Source organism: Schistocerca cancellata, chromosome 3 (assembly GCF_023864275.1).
Source record: "Schistocerca cancellata isolate TAMUIC-IGC-003103 chromosome 3, iqSchCanc2.1, whole genome shotgun sequence".
Taxonomy (NCBI): Eukaryota; Metazoa; Arthropoda; class Insecta; order Orthoptera; family Acrididae; genus Schistocerca; species Schistocerca cancellata.
The window spans coordinates 735,585,521-735,610,539 of NC_064628.1; the positions used below are offsets into that span (position 1 = coordinate 735,585,521).

The 25,019-nt window shown below is 41.9% G+C and overlaps 1 protein-coding gene across 1 annotated transcript in view; it reads right to left on the minus strand.

Annotated features, from left to right (window-relative positions):
• LOC126176992 (UDP-glucosyltransferase 2-like) overlaps nucleotides 1-25,019 on the minus strand; it is a 93,824-nt gene that overhangs the window by 30,547 nt on the left and 38,258 nt on the right. The window contains exons 3-5 of the mRNA XM_049924203.1: nucleotides 14,456-14,634; nucleotides 2,476-2,938; nucleotides 2,180-2,402 (exon numbers count right to left, since the gene is read on the minus strand). Coding sequence (XP_049780160.1) covers nucleotides 2,180-2,402; nucleotides 2,476-2,938; nucleotides 14,456-14,634 — 865 coding nt within the window. The remainder of the gene's footprint in view (nucleotides 1-2,179; nucleotides 2,403-2,475; nucleotides 2,939-14,455; nucleotides 14,635-25,019) is intronic.

The following is a 25,019-nucleotide window of genomic DNA, read 5'->3' on the forward strand; positions in this document are numbered from 1 at the left end:
TGAGTACAGGAAAGGTACCTTTTATTCAATTCTGGATTAATTCCATTTCATATAAATGCCCTTAAGATTAACGTGGGGAGTACTCATCAACCGTAACTAACTCGATCTGGGTAGGGAGAGGAGGTATTGATCCCATCCAAAAGGTGCAAAATCATTCACTCCACTCTTGGTGGACAGAGAGGTTGCCTCCTTCCATAGCTACAAAAATCGCACATCAAACTAAAACTATCCGCATCTTGACTTAACCCGTCCACACACAAGTATCCCACCACTGGAAGCAATCAAAGCCGTCGTTAGTATCATTTCCTCCACCTCCGTCCCTGGTGCGTTAACCAAAAGACATTGTTTGCATTTACCACTACCCATATGCTTACCGTGACTGAATAAACTTCACACGATGAGTTGCTGATCAAATTTAACACCCGCACACTTCATATCTCAACCATTCAATGATAAGGGTCCAGCACTATTTGATGTTCTTATGCATTAATAAGTTCACACGCTCAGTGTTTTATTTTAATTAATTCTGACATACGCTCTTTCGTATTACAAACACATTAAAGAACAATTTGGTTCATCAACAGCGTGGGTTGAGAAGACAATGACCATACAGCTTACTAACCACTAATAACTTTCTTGAGCAGTTTTATATTTTCACAGGAAAGAATTTCAGATTAATCAGTACACACTGATAACTTACATGGTAGTGGATTAAGCATGAGATCGGATTTTCACTGTAGTTTCCACATGGGGACAAATCGTTCCTTACTTTGCAAACAGCCCTTATAGATATCCCAACTTTCAGTTACTACCTGCAGAAGAACAGCCTAATTCAAGAATCTACTTAAATATTTCAGACCTCTGATTACGACGAAATTTATGGCACCACCATGCCGTCCTTCAGTCATGGAAGCTGATCAGGAATTAGCTACTGAATCAACCAAATAAGAACACTAAAGGAAATGTGAAGGAAGCTCGTCAGTAAATAATGTGAAGGGAGTTCGTCAGTAAATAAAGTAAAATAATTCTTGCATAGGTCACTGGTACTTCTGTTTCGAAGCATATAAAAGATGAATGAAATAACTTCATGAGTTTCGGTTCGTATAAGTGTTGATTAAAGTGGAACGTTCCTGGAATTTTTGGGGTGGGAGTCAGCAAGCCCGGAGAACATGTACATGTAAATTTTGGGATTTGATACAGGTCGAATTGTTGGCATGAGAGGTATTGGAGTATCACGTCGACAGTTTTGCGCAGACAGACTGCCGTAATGCAGTGACCGCACACTGAGCGCTGAGATGATGGACAAGAGTTAGGTAAACATAGTAGTCATGTTTTCTTCCACATACACAACCCCACGACAACATCTTGAAATTGTTCGACTGGCTATAACGAGTATAGAGATGATAATAGTTAAAATCAGGCGTACATAGCATGCTGAATATCACCACGGAGCGTCGGAAACGCATTACTAGAAGCAGGTTGAGATACCGAATTGCCATGCGTGACTTGCCTTGACGCTGTAGCACAGTCAATGGAAACGTGCGTGGTGTAGAGCAAGAATCGTGTCTCACAGCGAGTGGTATTCTATGGTGTTCAGTGATTACTATCGCTTCTGTCTGACGCAGCGACATTAACACCAACGGACCTGTAGACGTCCGTGTGGATGATCATATTAAGCAGCGGTCCTCCAGACACATAAAAATGGTGTGGAGATGTACTGGACATAGCAAAGGGATAATTGCTGGAAGGAGGTTGAGTACCCGCCTGTTTGTAGCAGTCATGGTACCCTTCATGGCATATTTCAGCAAAGTAACGTCTGGCTTTAGGAATGGCAAAGGCACGACAAAGAATAGAAATGTGTGTTCGTATCCCTGTGAGTTACACCTCATACAGATATTGATGATGCACTCCATTTCCGAAAGGAATGAAAGTTTAATACCTATAAGGTGATGAACATCTGTACTTACGTTGATAATTATATGACTTGAGCTTCATAATGAAACACTTCTGACTTCTGTTAGTGTACTATGATCCATTTCATTTCTCCTCCTAATTACACTGAATGCGGTCGCGGACACCAAACCCATTTCAATTGCCCTCTGGACCACTCGTGCTCATTTATACGCTTATTTTTAGCTGCAATAACACATTATCAAAGATTTAAATTTGAATGACTTACCCAATACCTCTTCTTGTGGGAGCCACTTTGAAATCATTACGTTGCTAGGTTTTCCTGGCAGAGTATCGTCTTCAAATTTCCAAAGGACCCTCTGAGGCAGTTCCGAAAAAGCCGCCATCAAGGCTTCACGTGTGACTTCAGGAAGCGTGTTGCTCTTTACGTTCGAACCGAGACTGAAGTATATGAATCCATGTTTCGCTCCATCCAGGAAAGATTGTATATCCTGTAATACCAGTCACACCATTACTCCTCAATTTAGTCATTCGCAAAGGAATGAAGTTCAGGTAGGTACGTACCTTCGGCAGCGGGTTTTGTGCTCCTTTGATATGAAGTCCTGTCATCTGTATCACATTAGGTTGCATAGGTAGCGGATATCCAGAACAGAAATGACTGTTTGCGAGTAAAAGGCTAAGGTTGTATTGCATTATGCCTGTGCTAGGACAATCATTGCCGAAATGAGCTCTCATTACTTCGTCTTGGGGTGCTACTAACGATACGGATGTTATTCTAATGTCAATATCCAGTACATGATACGCATTGACAACTCTTTCCCAAAATGTCATGTGATCCGTGTAGCTATCCCCAATATCCGGGAAATATGCAGGATTAATAGGGTTACCCATCATTCGATGCAGCTGTGGGAATAGCTCTGCTGACCAGAAGCCTACAACTGGTGGGTGTCCCAGTTTATGAACAAGGCCGAAGTAACACATGTATAAGAACATTTCCATTATCACCAGATCAAATTCGCGTTGAAACCTACAACAGAATAAAAAAATCTAAGTGCCAATGCAATTATTATAAAGTTTTATCAGTAATAAACATGGTATTCCGAAAAGTAATGTGTACCTTAAGTATCAGAAATCAGAAGCCAACACATACGCAGTTGGTCAGATCAACACCTATTGTGTTAATTCAATTTTTCGAAAAAAGTTTCTAATCTAAGCCTCTATTCCAGGCGGCATATCGAATCAGTGGACAAGGAAAGTCAATTACAACATCATCTACTGATGTAAATCATTATTACATTTCCCTTCATTGAGTTTTATGCACCTTGGTCTGGTGTGCCGATGCCTCACAGGTATCTTGACTTTTGGAATCGGCGAAAGACAGACAAGATCAACCAAGTCATACTCGTAGAAACTTCAGTACATCGCTTTAGAGAACATCGACCACTCAGCACTTTTTATGACATTGAAATGTTAAAGTTTGTGGTAGTTCCATTGACGAACGCATGTAACCAGGGAAATGAGGATGGTGATATTATGAGAGGAAAATACCTGTCAAAGCATAACGTTGAGTGAACAGGAAATCCAAACCGCGTCTCCAGAGGTTTCTAATTTTACAAATAAAGCAGAATATACACTGAAGAGCCAAAGAAATTTGTACACCTCCCTAATATCGTGTAGGGCCCCCGCGAGCACGCAGAAGTGCCACAACACAACGTGGCATGAATTCGACTAATGTCTGAATTCGTTCTGGAGGGAACTGACACCATGAATCCTGCAGGGTTATCCATAAATCCCTAAGAGTACGAGGGAGTGGAGATCTCAACTGATCAGCACGCTGCAAGACAACACACATATGCTCAATAATGTCCATTTCTGGTGAGTTTGGTGGCCAGTGGAAGTGGTTAAACAAAGAACAGTATTCCTGGAGCCAGTTTGTAGGAATTCTGGACGTGTGGGATGTCGCATTGTCCTGCTGGAATTGGACAAGTCCGCTGGAATGCACAATAGACATGACTGGATTAAGGTGATCAGACAGGATGATTACGTCGGAATCCACAATGGACATGATTGGATTCAGGTGATCAGACAGGATGCTTACGTAGTCGTACCTGTCAGCGGCGTATCTAGAGGTATCAGGGGTCCCATATCACTCCAACGGTACACGCCCCACTCTATTACAGAGCCTCCACCACCTTGAACAGTCTCTTACTGACATGGAGGGGCCATTCATTGATGAGGTTGACTCGCTAGTCGTACGCATACATCCGCGCGATATAATTTTTAACAGGTTCGTCTGACCAACCAACATGTATCCAAAAGTCCGACGTCGGTGTCGGCAAGCCCAGGCGAGGCGTAAAGATTTGAGTGATGCAGTTATCAAGGATACACCAGTGGGCCTTCGGCTCCGAAAGCCCGTGTAGATGATGTTTTGTTGAATGGTTCGCACCCTGACGCTTGTTGACGGCCCAGCACTGAAATCTGCAACAATTTGCGGAAGGGTTACAATTCTGTCACGTTGAAAGATCCTCTTTCTCTCTCGTTCTCGTCGTTGGTCCCGTTCTTTCAGGATCTGTTTCCGGCCGCAACAATGTCGGAGATTTGGTGTTTTACCGGATTCCTCATAATCATGGTACACTCGTGAAATGGTCGTATGGGAAAATCTCACTTCATCGCTATCTCGGAGATGCTGTGTCCCATCGCTCGTGCGCCGAGTATAACATCACGTTCGAACTCACTTAAATCCTGATTATCTTGCGTTGTAGCAGCAGTAACCGATCTAATAACTGCGCCATACACTTGTTGTCTTATATAGGCGTTGGCAATCGCAGCGCCGTATTCTGTCTCTTTACATTTATCTGTATTTGAATACAAAGGCTCGTATCAGTTTCTTTGGCACTGCAGTGTACATTACGTGTATTTCATAGTAGTGGCTAGTTATGGACGAATAGCGTTACGTTTACCTATAATATACGGTATTACTACACCCATCAAGATTTCATCTGTAACTGAGCGGCGCACGCGTATAAATGATGTGCAGGGAACTCTGGTTCAGTTCCGAGCGCTACCAAGGATTTCTTCTTGAAGGAAAATCTGAACGGGGTGCACTCAGCCTCGTGATGCAGATTCAGGAAATCATATTCTCTGTTTTGGATCATCAGTCTTCTGGCAGCTTTGCTACAACCCACCACGACTTTATCTCGTGAACCACCCTCTGCATCTTAGAATAACATTTGCATCAAAGTCATCAATTATTGGTTAGATATATTCCAATTTCTGTCTTCCTCTACAGATTTTACCCTCTTGATCTCCCAATAGCACCTTGTAGTTTCTCTCTGTTGTCTTAATACATATCCTATCATCCGGTCCCCACTTCTTGTCAGCGTTCCTCATACGTTCATTCTTTTTCCATTCCGGAGAAACTCCTCCTATTTATCGCTTCACTTAATTTTCTGCATACTTCTACAGCACCACATCTCAAACGCTTTGATCCTCTTCATTACTGCTTTTCCCATCCGTGATTCACTTTCGACAATTCTGTGCTCCATATGTACGTACTCCGAAATTTCTGGCCCAAGTGAAGGCCAATTTTTGATACTAGTAAACTTCTTTTGGGCAGGAATGCTATCATCGTCTATGCAGGTAAATTTTTTTATGTCGTCTTTGTGACTTACGCCATGTGCTGTTTTTCTCACAAGGTAGCAGTGTCCCTTAACTTCGTCTACTTCGTGTTCCTCATTTTTGATGTTGAGTTTGAAACTGAACTCTGTTCTGCAGTTCCACATACCTTACGTCTTTTCTGACTTAACCCTCAATCCACATTCAGTATTCATTAGACTGTTCAATCCGTTCAACACGTCTTGTCATTCCTCTTCACTTCCACTGGGATTAGCGATGTCACCAGCGAATTTATCACTGACATTCTTTTACACTGACTTTTAAATCTTTTCCGAACCTGTCATTTATTACCGTTCCTGCTTTTTGATGCACAGATTGAACAGAAGTGTGGAAAAAGAAAAAGGCTGCATCCCTGTCCAACATAGTGCTTCATCCGAGTACTTCGCTCTTGGTTATCCACTTCTATTGTTCCCTCTTGTTTCTTATACGTATTGTATATTACCCATTTTCCCAATATATCTTCTAGGAAGAGAAATATATGCACCATTTAACAATTTTGAATGATTATCCTAAGTCGCCAAGCCATGTGGATGCGTCTTCATTTTTCTTAAGCAATATTACCATAACCATGTACAACGTCATACTGGCCTATCCAGTGCCATTAAGTATTCCTGCCAATAACTTCGATGTATGACCTGTCAAGCTGATTCTACGACAGGTTTCGCACTTTTTACCCTCACTCTCTTTGCAACCGTAAATAATATTTACCCGTAAGTCGGACGGTGTATTTTCAGTCACAAAGAATGTACAAATCAACTTGAACAGTCGCTTAGGTTCCTCTTCCCCGAGTGATTTTAGAAATACCGCAGGGATGTCCTTTTTAATTTTTGCTTGATCGCAAGTATTCCAAGCTGTAATAGTGGATTTTCTTTGCTTAAAAATTACCGGAAGCCTTATGACAAAAAATAATTCTAATACTTCATTGAAATTTTTGAACTTATTTCGAAATCAGAGTTCTCCTTAGAAACTAAAATCTTTTAATATAAAGAAATTTCGGCAACTCTCCTAAGTAAAAACAGTCAACTTAATATTATCACGCCACAAGTATAAAGTTCCAAGTTAAACAATTTGTTCGAATGCTTTGTATTTACGACTATTTCTAAGAGTATCATTTTCTTCCATCACATGTTGTACACGCTCATATGTACTCACATTTCGGTCATCATTTCAAAATATGCAAACTGGACAATAAACCAAGTGTAACTGTGGTTCTTTGTTTCAGAAAAGTATCACGCGTCTCCTCATAGCCATTCACAGAGATTTTTCTACGGAATGGCAAGATTCGGAGCTGCCATTTTTGACATAACTGAAGCGATGAATCTGAATACATGTCGCACCCCAAAAACTAAATTTGATAAAAGTACACACAACTTTTAGGTGGTCAAAAGGCTGAAAATTTATTACTTAGCTACCTGAATGGAAAGCATATTTCAGCAGTAAATGCGATGTAAGTCCTTCATGTTATTGACAGGAACATAGTTGCCACCGGAATAGTGAGAGTCCGGTTCTTAAGCCGAGCTGTTGTTTACGTTTTCTGCACAATATTTAGACAGTCAAGGCATCCTCCTTCTTCAGATGCTACGAGTTTTGTTATCGTGTTTGCTCGCTGCCTCATCCAGCCAGACTGTGAGCTATTATTGGGCTCACGGCGCTATTTATAGCCGAGTTCGATTGTCGTCGTCCACTGCGCCCTCTGATGCTCTTTCGTTTTGCGGAGCATGCACTGATACTGCGCGAAACGCCAGTTCCCTCTGCGTATTCTAAGTCTGATGGATGAGATCTTCGGCGACATTTTAATAAATTATGTTTCGGACCCAAGGAAATCTCCGTCCTCGTTTATTAGATTTTCTGATGTCTTTATTTCGACAGATTCCTCAGTTAGGCTATCCCAAAATGTTCTTGTTTGCACCACGATACTGGTCTCGTCATACTTAATTTCGTGATTATATTCGAGGCAGTGTTCCGAGAGAGCTGTCTTGCTTTGTTGTTATATTCGTGTGTTTCGCTGATATTCCTAGCCTCTCCTCGAGCCGGCCGATGTGGCCGATCGGTTCTAGGCGCTTCAGTCTGGAACCGCACGACCGTGACGGTCGCAGGTTTGAATCCTGCCGCGCTCATAGATATGTGTGATGTCCTTAGGTTAGTTAGGTTTAAGTAGTTCTAAGTTCTAGGGGACTGATGACCTCAGATGTTATGTCCTATAGCGCTCAGAGCCATTTGAACCGTTTGAACTCTCTCCACGACTGCACTGATAATTTTTCCAACGCAAGACGCCCCACATTCTCATGGAGAGCGATATACCACTGGTTTTGGGAGACTCAGATCGTCTTTAACATTACAAGTAATACTTCTTACCGTAGTTGAAGGGAGGGAGATAAACTGGATGTCGCGTTTCGGTACGAGTCCACCGATATTTTCAGGGTGTTTGACCAACATATGGCAGACATGGGACTGTGGCTGCTCCTTCTCGGTCTTAGTCTCAACATTTTCTTAAATGTTCTGTATTTTAAATACATCCCCTGTTCATTTTGATGCTCTGAGTACCCATTGCGTCATAAAACCAGTCGTAGGTGCTATAATTATAGGGCAAGAATTTCCTTGTCTGAAAGTGTTGGGCCTCTATGGACCAGAGCCCTTAGCACCGAATTTCTATGTGTCTGATGTTGATGGATCGAGGGGTGAAGATAAAGATTACTGTGTGTAACTGTTCATTATACTCTGTGACCTTGGGATTCATCCTGTCTGCTCTTGACTAACACATCGAGGATCATCTCTTTCAGATTTCACCGTGAATCGATGCAAAGAATTCAAATGTTAAAGTAAGACTTGCAACTTTTCCGCTCGATGTCTCCACATCGTAATGGTGTCGTGCAATACCGATGGAAACAAGTAGGTCTCAGCTTCACTCATTCTAGTGTCTCTGCTTCAAAACGTTCCACGAATAGATTCACCACGACAGGCGATAACGAACCATCGGTTTGTTCATAATATTTTCCGCCAAACAGGATATAAGTTAATACCAGAAAAATTCTGTGAAACAATCGACGAACTTTCTGCGATGTGTTCGAGGAATCACAAAGTGTAATTCACCTAAAGAGGAGAAAGTACCCTCCTAAAGAGGGTTCAAATGGTTCAAATGGCTCTGAGCACTATGGAACTCAACATCTTAGGTCATAAGTCCCCTACAACTTAGAACTACTTAAACCTAACTAACCTAAGGACATCACACACACCCATGCCCGAGGCAGGATTCGAACCTGCGACCGTAGCAGTCCCGCGGTTCCGGACTGCAGCGCCAGAACCGCTAGACCACCGCGGCCGGCCTAAAGAGGGTACTTTCGTACCCAGGAGCCGCAGTTAACTGAGGCGGAGTTGTGAATGTGACGTTCGTACTTCCCCACATACTCGCTGAGAATGGGTTTCAGGTATATTGACGTCTGCATATAGGTGCGCCAATGTTATTAACTACAAGTCGTACAGGAATTCTATCCTTGCGTACCTTAGGAGGGCCATATAGCATTGCTGCTCGTAGGATCGTCATCTGTGCGTATGAAACAAAGCGTAGTACGTGGACAATATGCGACAGTGAATATGGCAAATCATGCGTAACTTTCATTAATTGGCTGATAAAATCAACTTCCACCACCCTAGGACAGCACTAAGGTACTCCTCGTCTGTACAGTTTGTCACGTATTGTGCTGTGATGTCTCACAGACTTTGAGAAGGTCCCTATCCTGGAGAGCATATTTTCCCCCTCTTCTAGCGCGAAAACGGAATTTTGCTTTTACGACTGATGAGCTTGGGATGGAGTATAGACGTGCACGCATACATTGCAGCGAGGCTGTATTCTCCCGTTCGCATTATAATACGTAACTCCGAGTCACTAAGCCAGCATGTGTTTCCTAGTCCACAGACAAATGACAACTACTGTCATGATTGCAACGCCATCAAGCAGCTCTTGTGAGTGTCTGTAATGGATGGCTGGCACATAGGTAGCTGCCATGTCCATGATGTTTTGAGGAATGGCGACGGAATTTGTGCACGAAGGTGCTCCTGAACCGAGTCCTTTCTGCGGCACAGTGAAGGCTGAACGAGAGAAACTTCATTCTGTTCTGTAAAAGTTCGCATCCACCTTGAGTGCAGAAAAATGGCTAATCCACAGCCGTTCCAAGGAATCGCAATAATGCCCGTGAGTACAGTGACTAATAAGAAAACGCAAGACACATAATGACTGCTAAGGTTGTAGTATTTTCCATCGCAGTTTAGTGGATTCGGAAACAATGATTGCTAGAAATTATAGAGAATTAATCTACACCCAGATTCCAGGAGTGGGCTAGTTCCTCTTCCTGTCCCCTCCTCTTAAGAGACACCGAAGAGTCTGCCTGAAGTAAATCTTTACGTGTTACTGCAGTCACTGTTGTCCTAGTAATCTTTGCGACCTTTTTTCCTTGTCCAGTTCCACATCTGGAATTCGTGTCTGCAGATTAGCCAGTGTACTACGAGAGCTTTTCATTAAAGAATGATCATAATTTGTTCTGTGGTCATAATTTCTCGGGCTAAAATTTAATCTTGTGATATTTTCTTAGCTTAATGTACAACAAACACGCCGTAGTAGTATTCTTGTTAGAACTTCTGGTTCCTGCCTATGAGAGGCAGGCAAGCTCAGACATGTTCAGTATCGCCTACCGCTGCAATGGAGAAGGTAACAAATCTTAAGCTGAGCCTATACAGTGTTACAGGAGGCCTATGGATGGTCTGTTCTTCCCTACAGCACAGCTCGAAGGTGGTCTGAAATGCCTAAGAGGGGGGACAATCAATTCCAAAGGAAAGTGGACCCGGTGCTCTAATTACAGCTCTTACGAAAGAAACCATCAACACTGATGCTGTCATTGTGAGAGAGGATCAACGAATTACCTTAAGATTACTTTCTGAAATACTGAACATTTCATTGGGTGCCACCCACACTTTGGTGCCACAAACCTTATACATGACACGTGTTTGTGTGTGATGGGCTGCACAACTGTTGATTTCCTAGCAAAAGGACATTCGCGTGCAAGTCTGCATGCAGTTGCAGTTGATGTGATAGGAAGATCCGGAGTTTCTTTCAAATTTAATCACTGCTGATAAAACTTGGCTACATCATTTTGATCCTGAGACCAAGTAGCAAACCTTGGTGTGGAAATCTCCTTTATCACCAACCGCCAGAGGAGCAAAAGTGGTTGCTTCTGCGGGGAAAGTTATGATCATCTCATTCTTTGATATTCATGGAATGATTTGTCAGCATGTTGTACCTGCACACACATCAGTAACTGGGCAATAATACAGGGATGTCCTGAAAACATTGCAAGTCCATATCAGGCGCAAAAGACCACATTTCCGTGAACATTGTATTTGGGTATCTTGCAAGAATCAACTTGAAGTGCCTCCCTCACCCTCCCTACCGGATTTAGCCCGATGTGAGTTTTTTCTGTTCCCCAACATGAAGAAACGGCTTCATGGGAGGCATTATCAACCATCAGAAGCAGAGGTGTAGGCTGCGGAGGCGATTTTGAAGGACCTTTCAAAAAATGGTTTCCAGCATGTATTTGAAGACTGGTAGAAAAATTGGGACAAGTGCATCGCATTCGTGGGAGACTACTTTCAGAAGGACCATCAAAAATATGAATAAAGATATGCTGTCAAAAAAAATATGATTATTCTTTATTGAACAGCCCTCGTACAATGTGGAGATGATCGTAGTACAGACTCTGCTTCGGTTTGTGCATTTTCATCACCCACACTTTCACCGACTGTTGTGTTGGCCTAGCATTCTCTTGTTTCCATGTCCGAATCACACTTAGTAGCGCCCTCTTTCGTAGAAAAGGTGCTTTTCTTGCATGACTTGGAATTGTTTGACCAAAAATTCTTGATAAAATTTTAAGTCTAGTTGTATAGGATTTCTTCTATCATTAAGGAATGAGTCCCCAAGTTTCGAGTGATAGGTACTACAAAGCATCCTGTGCTAGCACCTACTGAATATGGTGAACGTATTTGGAAGGATAAGGGGTAGATACAATATGGCGATACATGCCTGAATGGGAAAGGTGTCTGCACTTACATGGCTGTGCATCGTGTGGGAAGCAGGACGGCAGTTATTATTTGTCATCGAGGAAAAGCGATCTAGGCAGAGATTTTTTTTCAATTAACGGTGTGTGTGTGAATGGAAGTGACAAATAGTGACATGGCATGGCGGAGTTGTAACGGTTAGCATCTAGCAGACAGGTGGAAAGTACACGTAACTGAAACCATTTTAACATATTCTAAGACTGCTGGAGAGGGAAATGACATAGGAATAGGACATGGCAGATTGCTAAGGTAGCAGGGTTGAAACACAGACGTGAAATGTTATCTACAACTCTTACAAAACCAGGCTATAGTTACAATAAACCGAAGGGTATGAAACGGAAAGAGTAGTTGTGAAGGGAGTGGGACTAGGTTGGGGCCTAACGTTAACAATATTCACTGTATGTAAAGAAAACACGTTGAAAGAAAAGAAAATAATCTTCACTGAGAGAATATTAGAGGTTCGAGGCTTACCAATGATCTACATCTACATCTACATGACTACTCTGCAATTGACATTTTAATACTTGGCAGAGGATTCATCGAACCACAATCGTACTATCTCTCTACCATTCCACTCTCGAGAAGCGCGCGGGAAAAACGAACACCTAAACCTTTCTGTTCGAACTCTGATTTCTCTTATTTTATTTTGATGATCAGTCCTACCTATGTAGGTTGGGCGCAACAAAATATTTTCGCATTCGGAATAGAAAGTTGGTGACTGAAATTTCGTAAATAGATCCCGCCGCGACGAAAAACGTCTTTGCTTTAACGACTTCCATCCGAACTCGCGTATCTTATCTGCCACACTCTCTCCCCTATTACGTGATAATACAAAACGAGCTGCCCATTTTTGCACCCTTTCGATGTCCTCCGTCAGTCCCACCTGGTAAGGTTCCCACACCACGCAGCAATATTCTAACAGAGGACGAACGAGGGTAGTGTAAGCTGTCTCTTTAGTGGATATGTTGCATCTTCTAAGTGTCCTGCCAATGAAACGCAACCTTTGGCTCGCCTTCCCCGCAATATTATCTATGTGGTCTTTCCAACTGAAGTTGTTCGTAATTTTAACACATAGGTACTTAGTTGAATTGACAGCCTTGAGAATTGTACTCTTTATCGAGTAATCGAATTCTAACGGATTTCTTTTGGAACTAATGTGGATCACCTCAAACTTTTCGTTATTTAGCTTCAACTGCCACCTGCCACACCATACAGCAATCTTTTCTAAATCGCTTTGCAACTGATACTGGTCTTCGGATGACCTTACTAGACGGTAAATTACAGCATCATCTGCGAACAACCTAAGAGAACTGCTCAGATTGTCACCCAGGTCATTTATATAGATCAGGAACAGCAGAGGTGATACTGTGAATCTGTCAGAACCGCAATCGCCTTGGAATAGCAGCTGAAGGGAATAGGTTTATACGATTAACATTAACAAACATAAAACTAGTGTAATCAGTCAAGGGTGATGTACTAAATACAGTGAACGGGTTTTGTTGTTTAGACAGCAAAATAATTGATCTCTGATAGAACAGAGAGTTCATTACATTCACAATGGCAGAAACCGAAATTTGTTACAATCAGTCAGCAACATACGTATCAGTAACTCGTTCCTAATGGTAAGAATAGTTGTCAGGATTGTAGCCTTGTACGAATGAGAAAGGTGGACGATAAACACTTCAAAAAGAATGATAGCCTTTGAAATGCTGTGCTTTGAAGGACTGCTAATGATCTGGTGGTTGTTCCCGAAATCGAATGAGGAGATAAAGAAGCAATTCATGGCACAACTTGACTAAAGAAAGCCAGTTGACGCCAAGCATGCTGAGGTACTAAAGGGACCTCAAGTCTGATAATAGAAGCAAGTGTTTAGAGGGAGGCAGAGGCTTCAGTACAAAAGCAACGTCAACTGGAAGTGTCTTTCTACAGTTGTGTGGACTTGGAGAGCCTATTATAGGATGAATTAAGGTGGAGAGCTACGTCAAACTGAAGACTAATACGAAAGTGACAGTGTACATACGAGATGATAACTGGAGAAGGAGATATGTTGGGAATGGTTTGGCACATATGAAGGGAATGTTCTTAATTCAAGGATGATGGTGTTCGGAGCGATTCACTGAGATTTAGGTAAAGAGTGTTGTGCCAATAAGGATACAGCACGATTGCATATGGAAGTGAATTGAGTAGTAAATAAGAAAACCGAAGAAGGCTCTTTTATTGATAAAATGGTCGTGTGTTAAAGGCGAACTGCATGGGCTTAGAGTTACTTTCTTTCATTTTTGTTGCCTCAAGATCACAGTTTGCGGCTGATGTGGGATGATACAAGTTAACGAGAGCAGAATACTGTCACAGAGCAAGAAGAAGTGGAGAACAGCAGAAAGCCAGCCACTGAGTACTGTAGAGAGTACCCCGACGTGACTAGGAAAACTATGAGCCATTAAAGGAAACTAGGTCAACCAGGTTGCTTTCTCAGGCTATGCCACTACTGTGAAACTATCAGCAACATATTTGAACCACATTGGAAAATAAATTTCAAAAGCATAATGGTAGTGTGAATAATACCTTAGAGAAAGACACAATATTTTACCATTGCAAGTGTTCTGTGTCGTGACAGCCAAACCGAAGACTTTAAAAAAAATCATCAAATTCTAGATATTCATAAGCATTTAATTATCGCGTTTTAACGATGAGTAAATGTTAAATGCATTATGTCACATTAATAGTATCAGCAATAGAGTATTACTGTAAAAAAAATATTACTTACTGAAGCTCTTTTATGCTTGGAGTTTTGAGCTGTGAGTCACAATCCGTCTTACCAAGTTTTATCATCATTTCCATCATTTCAAGTCTAGACAGTTGAGACATCTGGTAGAAGTTTACGTCTTTCTTCCATTTGTCGTACATATATGACATATCTATCTGAGTTACGTTTGGTGGAGGATCCTGCAACACAAAAACAGTACATAACCTTCTTTAAAGAAAGACATTTAGACGAGATTGTTATTTCGAAGACATCTGCTAAAATAATGTACTTCATACTGGTGCTATTTAAAGCCACGTGCTGCTTATCTAGATTACAGGTGCTATATGAGGTAACACCACTTTTTCTGTCTCATCTCTTGGTGTTCACAGAAAGTATTTCGTTATTTTCTTCGCGCCATCGTGAATGGTTTGCATACACAATAAAAATTAGTTTAAGTTATGGTAAAAACTTACAGAGAAGATTTAAAGATGCAAATGGGTTTCGTAGTGCCCTAACAGCAGTAAGGGTTACTCACAACCTCTGCGTCAATTATCTTACAAAATACACACAGATTTCTTGAACCACATGATTCTTATAAAGCTCAGCACTGGTCTCCTTTCGACAATACCGCTTCTGTGAATAAAATGCAATGGCACGGTACTGCTAGGTTCAGAGCCGTTGCACATTGTCGTGAATACCATGAACTACAGCACGGCAAACAATGTCTTCCTATAAGCCTTCAAACCTACACCAACTCAGGGCAGTACTTCAGAGCTGATTATGAATAATCAGTCTCCTTGTGGACATTCATGTCGGTTGAACTGAATAACTAAAACTGAGCTGATATATTGGGACATGAGATATACAATGTAAGTCATGAAGCCGTACCCTCGAAGGAATATGGATGTGTGTCACTGTAGCGGCAGAATGTACAATTAAAACAGAAGCTACGGAAACTGGACATCAGAAAAAATACTGACTCTGATAAGAAAACGAAATAACGTGAAAAACGGACCGATTCTTATATGCTTAGAAAAAACACGAATGAAAGAAATATCAAGAACCACATAGAGCAAGATATTGCAGACTCGACAAGAACTCCATCACCGCACGAATTACGTTCCAAAAGAGCATGTCGAAAGGCAAAGGCCCCATATGAATGTAGGAAATAGAACCAGTACATGAAATTTTGCATAACGTCGGGCTACAAGTGACTGACCCTAAAGCACATCCATACGTACTAGGAGGTCCATTACACTTCGTGCAAAATGTTCCCAGATCACGATTGAATCGGCGGAGGTTCGAGTCCTCCCTCAGGCATGGGTGTCTGTGTTGTCCTTAGGATATTTCAGGTTAAATAGTGTGTAAGCTTAAGGACTGATGACCTTAGCAGTTACGTTCTATAAGATTTCACACACATTTGAACATCACGATTGAATGCAGTCTGTGTCATGTTGTATTATGTCTGACGTTCTCCAGTTATATTTGTATGGTGTGTTAACGGTACAGTAAACAAAGATGGGTAGTAAAAGCGTAAGTGACACTTATGATAAAATTGTATGTGCTGTTGAAATTATTTGTTGTTGAGCTGAGGCAATCCATTAGCAATTCACTAGTAACTTAAAGAGCTTATTCAGTACTATAGCAAGCGACAAGAATTCAAATATGAACGAGCATTAAGTCAAATTTTGTTACGTTGACACAGAGGTTGGCATGCAATCACAGAAAATATATTAGTATTTTGTTAGTACAGGTTGGTGAATAAATTGTGTGTCAACTTGTTATGCAGAATAGTAATGTTGTTTCAAAGGATTTATGAAGAGTTCATATTACGAGGCGTGTTTTTTAAGTACCGTTTTGAAATTTAAAAAAATACGTGCTAAGATATCTCAATAATTTTATTTTTACATGAAAGCCTGTACTTTAATGTACTTTTCTACATAATTTCCGTCAATATTGAGGCACTTGTCAAAACGTTGTACCAGTTTCTGAATACCCTTCTCATAGAAGTCTGCTGCCTGACTTGTTAACCACTGCATCAGCACTGTTTTGACTTCCTCATCGTCTTGAAGACGCTGACCGCCCAGGTGTTTCTTCAAGTGCAGGAACAGATGCTAGTCACTGGGCGCAAGATCGGGGCTGTGCGGAGGATGGTATAGAGTTTCCCGTCGAAAAGATGTGATGAGATCTTTGGTCTGATTCGCCACATGCGGACGGACATTGTCTTGCAGCTAAACGATGCCCTTGCTCAATTTCCATGGACTGTTGCTTTGATTCTGGTGTGACGTAGGCCACCCATGTTCCAACGCCCGTAACAATTTGACTTAGGAAATCATCACCGTCGATGTGGTATCCATCAAGGAAAGTCAACTGTCTAGACGTTTGGTTTTGTGCACGTCTGTCAACATTTTCGGTACCCAACGTACTCACAATTTTCGGTAATTCGAGTCCTCTGTCACAATGTCATACAAAACACTACGAGAAACATTAAGAAAGTCTTCCCGCAAGGAGGAAATTGTAAAGCGTCTGTTTTCTCTCACCTTATTGTCCACTTCCTGCAGCAAACTTTCATTAATGACCAAAGAGCCCCCACTCCGTTGTTCATCACGCACATTTGTGCGGCCATCTTTAAATGCTCTCACCCACTTTCTTACCATTCCATCACTCGTAATGTTTTCTCCGTAAACTGCACAGATCTCACGATGAATATCGATCGCTTTTAGGCCTTTAGCACTAAGAAATCTTATAACAGCCCGGACGTCACAGTCGGCGGGACTCTCGATTATCGGAGGCACCTTAAACACTCAGTACACAACGTAAACAAGGAAGAATCAGACTGTAATGGCGTCAGTGCGTAGATTAAGGTACAGGCTTTCATGTACAAATAGAATTATTGAGATATCTTAGCAAGTCTTTTTTCTTTAATTTCAAAACGGTACTTACTTTTTAAAAAATGGCTCGTATATTTCGCAGTAAATTGGAATTCCGTTGAGGGACTCATTTCTTTATAACAGACGGTCCGTTGCCCGCTGAAATTCATTCAAAATCTTACGAAGCGGGTGTTCTTTCGTATTCAATTGTTAAGAAGTAGGTCACCGAAAGAAAATGTCACCGAAAAGGAACATTGAGTACTTTTGAGGACAAACTTCATGAAATATATCTCAAAATTGTAAATACGAATAAAAAGTTTTTAAATTTAACAATATAATACAGCTATATTCGAGATCTTTGGAAAGTAGAAGTACTGGGGTTTAACGTCCTATGACGTCGTCCTCGTTAGGGAAGGACTGAAAGCTTGGACTGGTGGAAGATGGAAAGGACATCAGCAGTGTCTTTTCAAAGCAAACTTCAAAGCATTTACCTTAGGCGTTTTGAGGAAGTAAAAATAGCCACAAAACCAGATAGTGGTGTGGCAACTTTAACCAACCCAAGTAAGAGTTCAGTGTGTTAACCATAGCGCCACCTCACTGCATCTGATTCTGGGTGACGATGTGTTGCTGTGGCTGAAGGGTGAGTCAAGGATGTGACGTCAAAAACGAAACAGCAATCAAAGTAGCAGGTGGAGTTCAGTGGGCCTGCAGTGTGTCAGGTGAAGTCAGGTACGTAATTTCTCCAGGTCAAAATAAGCGGTCTAGGTAAAATACTTTAAAATTGGATGAAAAATAGTCTTCAGAATGAAGTGCAGAGTGAAAATCTCATTCTGGAAACATCCCCCAGGCTGTGGCTAAGCCATGTCTCCGCAATATCCTTTCTTTCAGGAGTGCTAGTTCTGCAAGGTTCGCAGGAGAGCTTCTGTAAAGTTTGGAAGGTAGGAGACGAGGTACTGGCAGAAGTGAAGCTGTGAGTACCGGGCGTGAGTCGTGCTTCGGTAGCTCAGATGGTAGAGCACTTGCCCGCGAAAGGCAAAGGTCCCGAGTTCGAGTCTCGGTCGGGCACACAGTTTTAATCTGCCAGGAAGTTTCAAAAATAGTCTTAACAGCAAAACAGAAATATTCATGACTGCAAAGAACTATGTTCATAGAATCTATTAATTTTGGACTGCTTAGCCTTTTTATTTTGTATTCAAGAGTACCATGATGCGTCCCTTATGTTCTGGGTCGCAGTGTTACAATGATGTAACCTATTATTTTCGTTCGCCTATTTTACTTACTATCTTGTTGGTAAATTAGTCACATTCGTAAGGGGGACTTGACATACATTGCTACAGTTGTCTTTGGCAGTATTTTCATTTGCACTGCGATTCAGAGGCAGCTTAAAAAATATTTGTCATGCATTTCTACATGCCTACCCTCATGCCAGTACTTTTTTAACATCCAGTCGCCGTAAGAGCTCTGAAATTCTCTTCCGCTGGATGGCGCATGTCGATACGTCCACGCCGTCTCCTTAGGAATATTTACGTCGTTTAACCCATTAAGGCTCGCGCAAACGTGTCACGTGCATTGCCTGCTGTTTTAAGCATTTCTATCTGTGAGCCCGCCGGAGGGGCCGAGCGGTTCTAGGCGCTACAGTCTGGAGCCGCGCGACCGCTACGGTCCCATAGTGCTCAGAGCCATTTTCTTTCTGTGATCTGAATTTAGATCGAATAGGATCTATTAATGGAGAGAATGAAATTTTATTTTCACACAAAACCTTGTCGCTTTCTATGATGAAATGTTTTAAACATGTTGCTCCACAGGAAGAATTTCGCGTCTTATCGTACATTGTATTGTATCGTATGTTAATCAGGGACCTAGAAACGAGGGAGAGGCTCCGTCCATGCCGCAGCCGCAGTGGTCCCCAACCCCACGACCACTACCGCAGTCCACTTCACCCCTCCGCTGCCCCACACCGAACCACTCTTTCAGGGTTACTGTGCGATTCGGGTCCCGGTGGACCCACCCAGGGAACATCTCACACCAGACGAGTGTAATCCCTATGGTTGCGTGGTAGAGTAATGGTGGTGTAAGCGTACGTGGAGAACTTGTTTGCGCAGCAATCGCCGACATAGTGTAGCTGAGGAGGAATAAGGGGAATCAGCCTGCATTCGTCGAGTCAGATGGAAAACCGCATATAAACCGTCCACAGACTGGCCAACTCAGCGGACCTCTACACATGTCCGCCGGACGGATTCGCGCCGGGGACCAGGCGCTCCTTCCCGCCGGAAAGCCTTGCGTCACACTGCTCGGCTCACCTGGCGGGCCTTATCGTGCATATTCTACTGCTAGTTGTTGAACATTTTTCCGATGTTCTTGGAAAAGATTTTGGAAAACGCCTTGGAATAAGGTGAGTAGCGTTTGGTGGCTTAGCTAGTCTTCGAACTGATAATCTCTGTAGTGGACACGAAGTGACCAACTGCTCTCCGAGACTAACTATGAATGTAAGTCTACCTTTATCACCACCATGTTTTTGTACATCTTTATACCGGCATGAACCGGGGAATAAATGGCAAAAAACCTTCGGTTAATATTTTTCCAATAGGATCCAGGTCATGTGATAGCTTTGCAACTAAGAATTGCTCCCGTCCACACCTACAATGTTTTTGTTGTAATCCGTGACTACACTTGGCTTTTGCACGATACCAGTCTTTGCATTTACTTCTTGAAACGTATCGTCACTGATCTGCTGTCCATCATGACATTATACTTTTCCTTTCACTTCATCCAGATCTGCTTTTTTCTGTACGCCTTTACGTATTACCCTTTCCTCAGTTTCTTATTTTTCGTAAAGTCACGGAAATACTTTGTGGTGTTCCGCGTTGTGCCAGGAAATTCGGTGTTCCTACAATCTGTCGATTTAAACACAGCATCCTCTTCCATCAAGATCACGAGAAAACTCCAAAATCATTCGAGACTTACTGTCTTTTCGGGACAGACCGCCATAGTACGTGTCCTATCAGCATTAACGATAAGGTCCCGTATATTATATCCACAACAGCTTTCCTACAATTAATAAAATACGTGATATTTGCTGATGAGGGGTACAGTTTAATGGATGAAGCATTATCTAACAGTATGATAGCATTTGCCGGCCTCAAACTCATCATTATCGTAAGGTACAAGCCACAGAAGGCAGCAGACGGTTATATCCGACGAAACCACTGAGACTGAGCTGGGTATGAGCGATAATATCCGTCATGTCCACAGAAAGGGATAAATGGGATAAACTCTAACTTTACCGGCATACAATCTACGAGTTTTCGTCAAATCCCCACAGACCGCTCTGTATATATTTTTAATCAAGTTTTGACGAAATTCTGTCTGTAGCAGGCCGTCCGTAGTGGCCGAGTGGTTCTAGGAGCTACAGTTTGCAATCGCGCGACCGCTACGGTCGCAGGTTCGAATCGTGCCTCGTGCATGGATGTCTGTGATGTCCTTAGGTTAGTTAGGTTTAAGTAGTTCTAAGTTCTAGGGGACTGATGACCTCAGATGTTAAGTTCCATAGTGCTCAGAGCCATTTGAACCATTTGTCTGTAGCAGTTATTACATGCAGTGTACCTATTTCTTAGATTGTTATTATCATTGGGCAACTATTCTGTACGTACCTTATCGTAATAACAGTTTCACGTTCTGTATGCTTGATTGGCTATTGTTAAGGTTGTATACATGGAAGAAGCCTGGAGATACCGACAGGTTTCAGATAGATTATATAATGGTAAGACAGAGATTTAGGAACCAGGTTTTAAATTGCAAGACGTTTCCAGGGGCAAATGTGGACTCTGACCACAATCTATTGGCTATGAACTGTAGATTAAAACTGAAGAAACTGCAAAAAGGTGGGAATTTAAGGAGATGAGACCTGGATAAACTGAAAGAACCAGAGGTTGTACAGAATTTCAAGGAGGGCGTAAGGGAACAATTGACAGGAACGGGGGAAAGAAATACAGTAGAAGAAGAATGGGTAGCTTTGAGGGACGAAGTAGTGAAGGCAGCAAGGGATAAAGTAAGTAAAAAGACGAGGGCTAGTAGAAATCCTTGGGTAACCCAAGAAATATTGTACTTAATTGATCAGAGGAGAAAATATAAAAATACGGTAAATGACGCAGGCAAAATGGAATACAAACGTCTCAAAAATGAGGTCGACAGGAGGTGCAAAATGGCTAAGCAGAGATGGCTAGAGGACAAATGTAAGGATGTAGAGGCTTGTCTCACCAGGGGTAAGATAGATACAGCCTACAGGAAAATTAAAGAGACCTGTGGAGAAAAGAGAACCACTTGTATGAATATCAAGAGTTCAGATGGAAACCCAGTTCTAAGCAAATAAGGGAAAGCAGAAAGGTGGAAGGAGTAAATAGAGGGACTATACAAGGGCGATGTTCTTGAGGACAATATTATGGAAATGGAAGAGGATGTAGATGAAGATGAAATGGTAGATATGATACTGCGTGATGACTTTGACAGAGCACTGAGAGACCTTAGTCGAAACAAGGCCCCGGGAGTAGACAACATACCATTAGAACTACTGAAAGCCTTGGGAGAGCCAGTCCTGACATAACTCTACCATATGGTGAGCAAGATATATGAGACAGGCGAAATACCCTCAGACTTCAAGAAGAATATAATAATTCCAATCCCAAAGGAATCAGGTGTTGACAGATGTGAAAATTACCGAACAATCAGTTTAATAAGTCACGGCTGAAAAATGCTAACACGAATTCTTTACAGACGAATGGAAAAACTAGTGAAAGCCGACCTCAGAGAAGATCAGTTTGAATTCCGTAGAAATATAGGAACACGTGAGGCAATATTGACCCTACGACTTATCTTAGAAGCTAGATTAAGGAAAGGCAAACCTACGTTTCCACCATTTGTAGACTTAGAGAAAGCTTTTGAAAATGTTGACTCGAATACTCTCTTTCAAATTCTGAAGGTGGCAGGGGTAAAATACAGGGAGCGAAAGGCTATTTACAACTTGTACAGAAACCAGATGGCAGTTATAAGAGTCAAGGGACATAAAAGGGAAGCAGTGATTGGGAAGGGAGTGAGACAGGGTTGTAGCCTCTCCCCGATGTCATTCAATCTGTATATTGAGCAAGCAGTGAAGGAAAAAAAGAAAAATTCGGAGTAGGTATTAAAATCCATGGAGAACAAATAAAAACTTTGAGGCTTGCCGATGACATTGTAATTCTGTCAGAGACAGCAAAGACAGCAAAGACAGTTATTCAATCTGTATATTGAGCAAGCAGTAAAGGAAACAAAAGAAAACTTCGGAGTAGGTTTTAAAATCCATGGAGAAGAAGTAAAAACTTTAAGGTTCGCCGATGACATAATTCTGCCAGAGACAGCAAAGGACTTGGGAGAGCAGTTGAACGGAATGGACAGTGTCTTGAAGGGAGGATATAAGATGAACATCAACAAAAGTAAAACGACGATACTGGAATGTAGTCGAATTAAGTCGGGTGATGCTGACGGAATTAGATTAGGAAATAGACACTTAAAGTAGTAAAGGAGTTTTGCTGTTTGGGGAGCAAAATAACTGATGATTGTGTAGGTATAGTGGATATAAAATGTAGACTGTCTTTGGCAAGGAAACCGTTTCTGAAGAAGAGAAATTTGTTAACATCGAGTATAGATTTAAATGTCAGGAGGTCGTTTCTGAAAGTATTTGTATGGAGTGTATCCATGCATGGAAGTGAAACATGGACGATAAATAGTTTTGACAAGAAGAGAATAGAAGCTTTCGGAATGTGGTGCTACAGAAGAATGCTGAAGATTAGATGGGTAGATCACATAACTAATGAGGAGGTATTGAATAGGATTGGGGAGAAGAGAAATTTGTGGCACAACTTGACTACTAGAAGGGATCGGTTGGTAGGACATGTTCTGAGGCATCAAGGGATCACCAATTTAGTATTGGAGGACAGAGTGGAGGGTAAAACTCGTAAAGGGAGACCAGGAGATGAATACACTAAGCAGATTCAGAAGTATTTAGCTTGCAGTAGTTACTGGGAGATGAAGCAGCTTGCGCAGGATAGAGTAGCATGGAGAGCTGCATCAAACCAGTCTCAGAACTGAAGACCACAACAACAACAACAAGGTAATGCTGTATGCGGTGGGCGGAGTATCGTGCATTTAAGCAGGATCCCCGTTATTCTCCAAAGCAGCTGACGTTCATGGAGCCACAACTCATGCTCCATGCACCGTCACCTTTCACCACCACTGATATATGGGGTGAATTAGGACGGAAGGTACATGTTTTGACGCGTTACAGCATTACTGACTCAGAACAAAAAAAAATTGATGTGGACATATACCCTATTCCGAATGGTGTCCGAGATACAACATTTTTTTATGTACATTTCTACCTATTTTCTGTATTATTCATTGTCATTATTTACAACATACCACAGTAATATAGAGGAGGTTGAGACGAACATTTTGATACAGGACACTTGTGGTCTTTCAAGTGGAAAAACTACCTCAGACTAGCCTACAAAAAGTACCTAAGCTACAGCGCACGCACGTCGCGCGAGATTTTCAATATTATCGCCATCTCTCCGCGCGAACTGTTAGTCCTAGACAATAAATAAATATGACCTTTTTTGTAGCAAATTTAATTTAGTTTAATTGTGATCTGTGACACGTTCTCGTTGGAGTGTGATATTAAACGTATTCTATCTCGGAAACAATTTTCAATAGGGCATATGTCCATAAAATTCAGAATCACTAATACGATCGCGTATCAAAGAATGTACCATTTCTCCTGACTCACCCTGTATATATATATATATACACATACTGTTGCTTCTTTTGCTTGTGCCTTGTCCCGCAGTTTTCGCAGGGTCGGCATTGTTACAATCGAAGTTGGCGTGCTTAATTTAAAGGGGTGGTCAGATGCCCTTCTTGCCGCCACCCCGTACCCTCCAGGATGGAATCAGTGTACCCCAGGTGTCTGCGTCTAGTGTAAACCATGAAAAAGTGCGAACGGGTTTCAAACGCCTCTGAGTCATTTAACAGAGGCGGGAAGTGAGGACCAGCCCGGTATTCACCTAGTGGGATGTGGAAAACTGCCTAAAAACTACATATAGGATGGCCAGCACACCGAACCACATCGTTAATCCGCCGGGCGGATTTTATCCGAAGCCGGCGCGCCTACCCGAGTCAAGCAGGCGCGCTTTAGCGCTCTAAGCTAACGAGGCGGGTGTGTTTATATGAGATACATCTTACACGTTGATACTACTATCAGACTTCCATCTAGAGCCATTTGGTGTGTATATTTCAATATAAACGGTTCCAAGATCGTCACATTCTCACTGAAACCTGTCACCATTGCAAAGATTTATTTTATTGTGGTCAAGACTGTTTTTATTTCAGTTTTAAGGAAGTCAGATATATCTACCATTATCGATACCCTTACTGAAGATCGAGTTCAGAGGCTAACTGCCATTGTCTGCTGCAGCGCTGAAATGTTGAAAGATCCTGGACGCTACAGTTTCGCGTTGGAGTGAGTCAGTCAGTGGCCAGTGGCCAAGGATGAAATTCGGAATACTGCCCAAAATTGCATACAAAAGATTAACTTTGAATATTAAACACAGACTGATAGGGAAAGGCTTTTGGAGTCATGACAGTGATTGAATATCCATGGGAAACAGTTTTGTGAAGTTAACTGT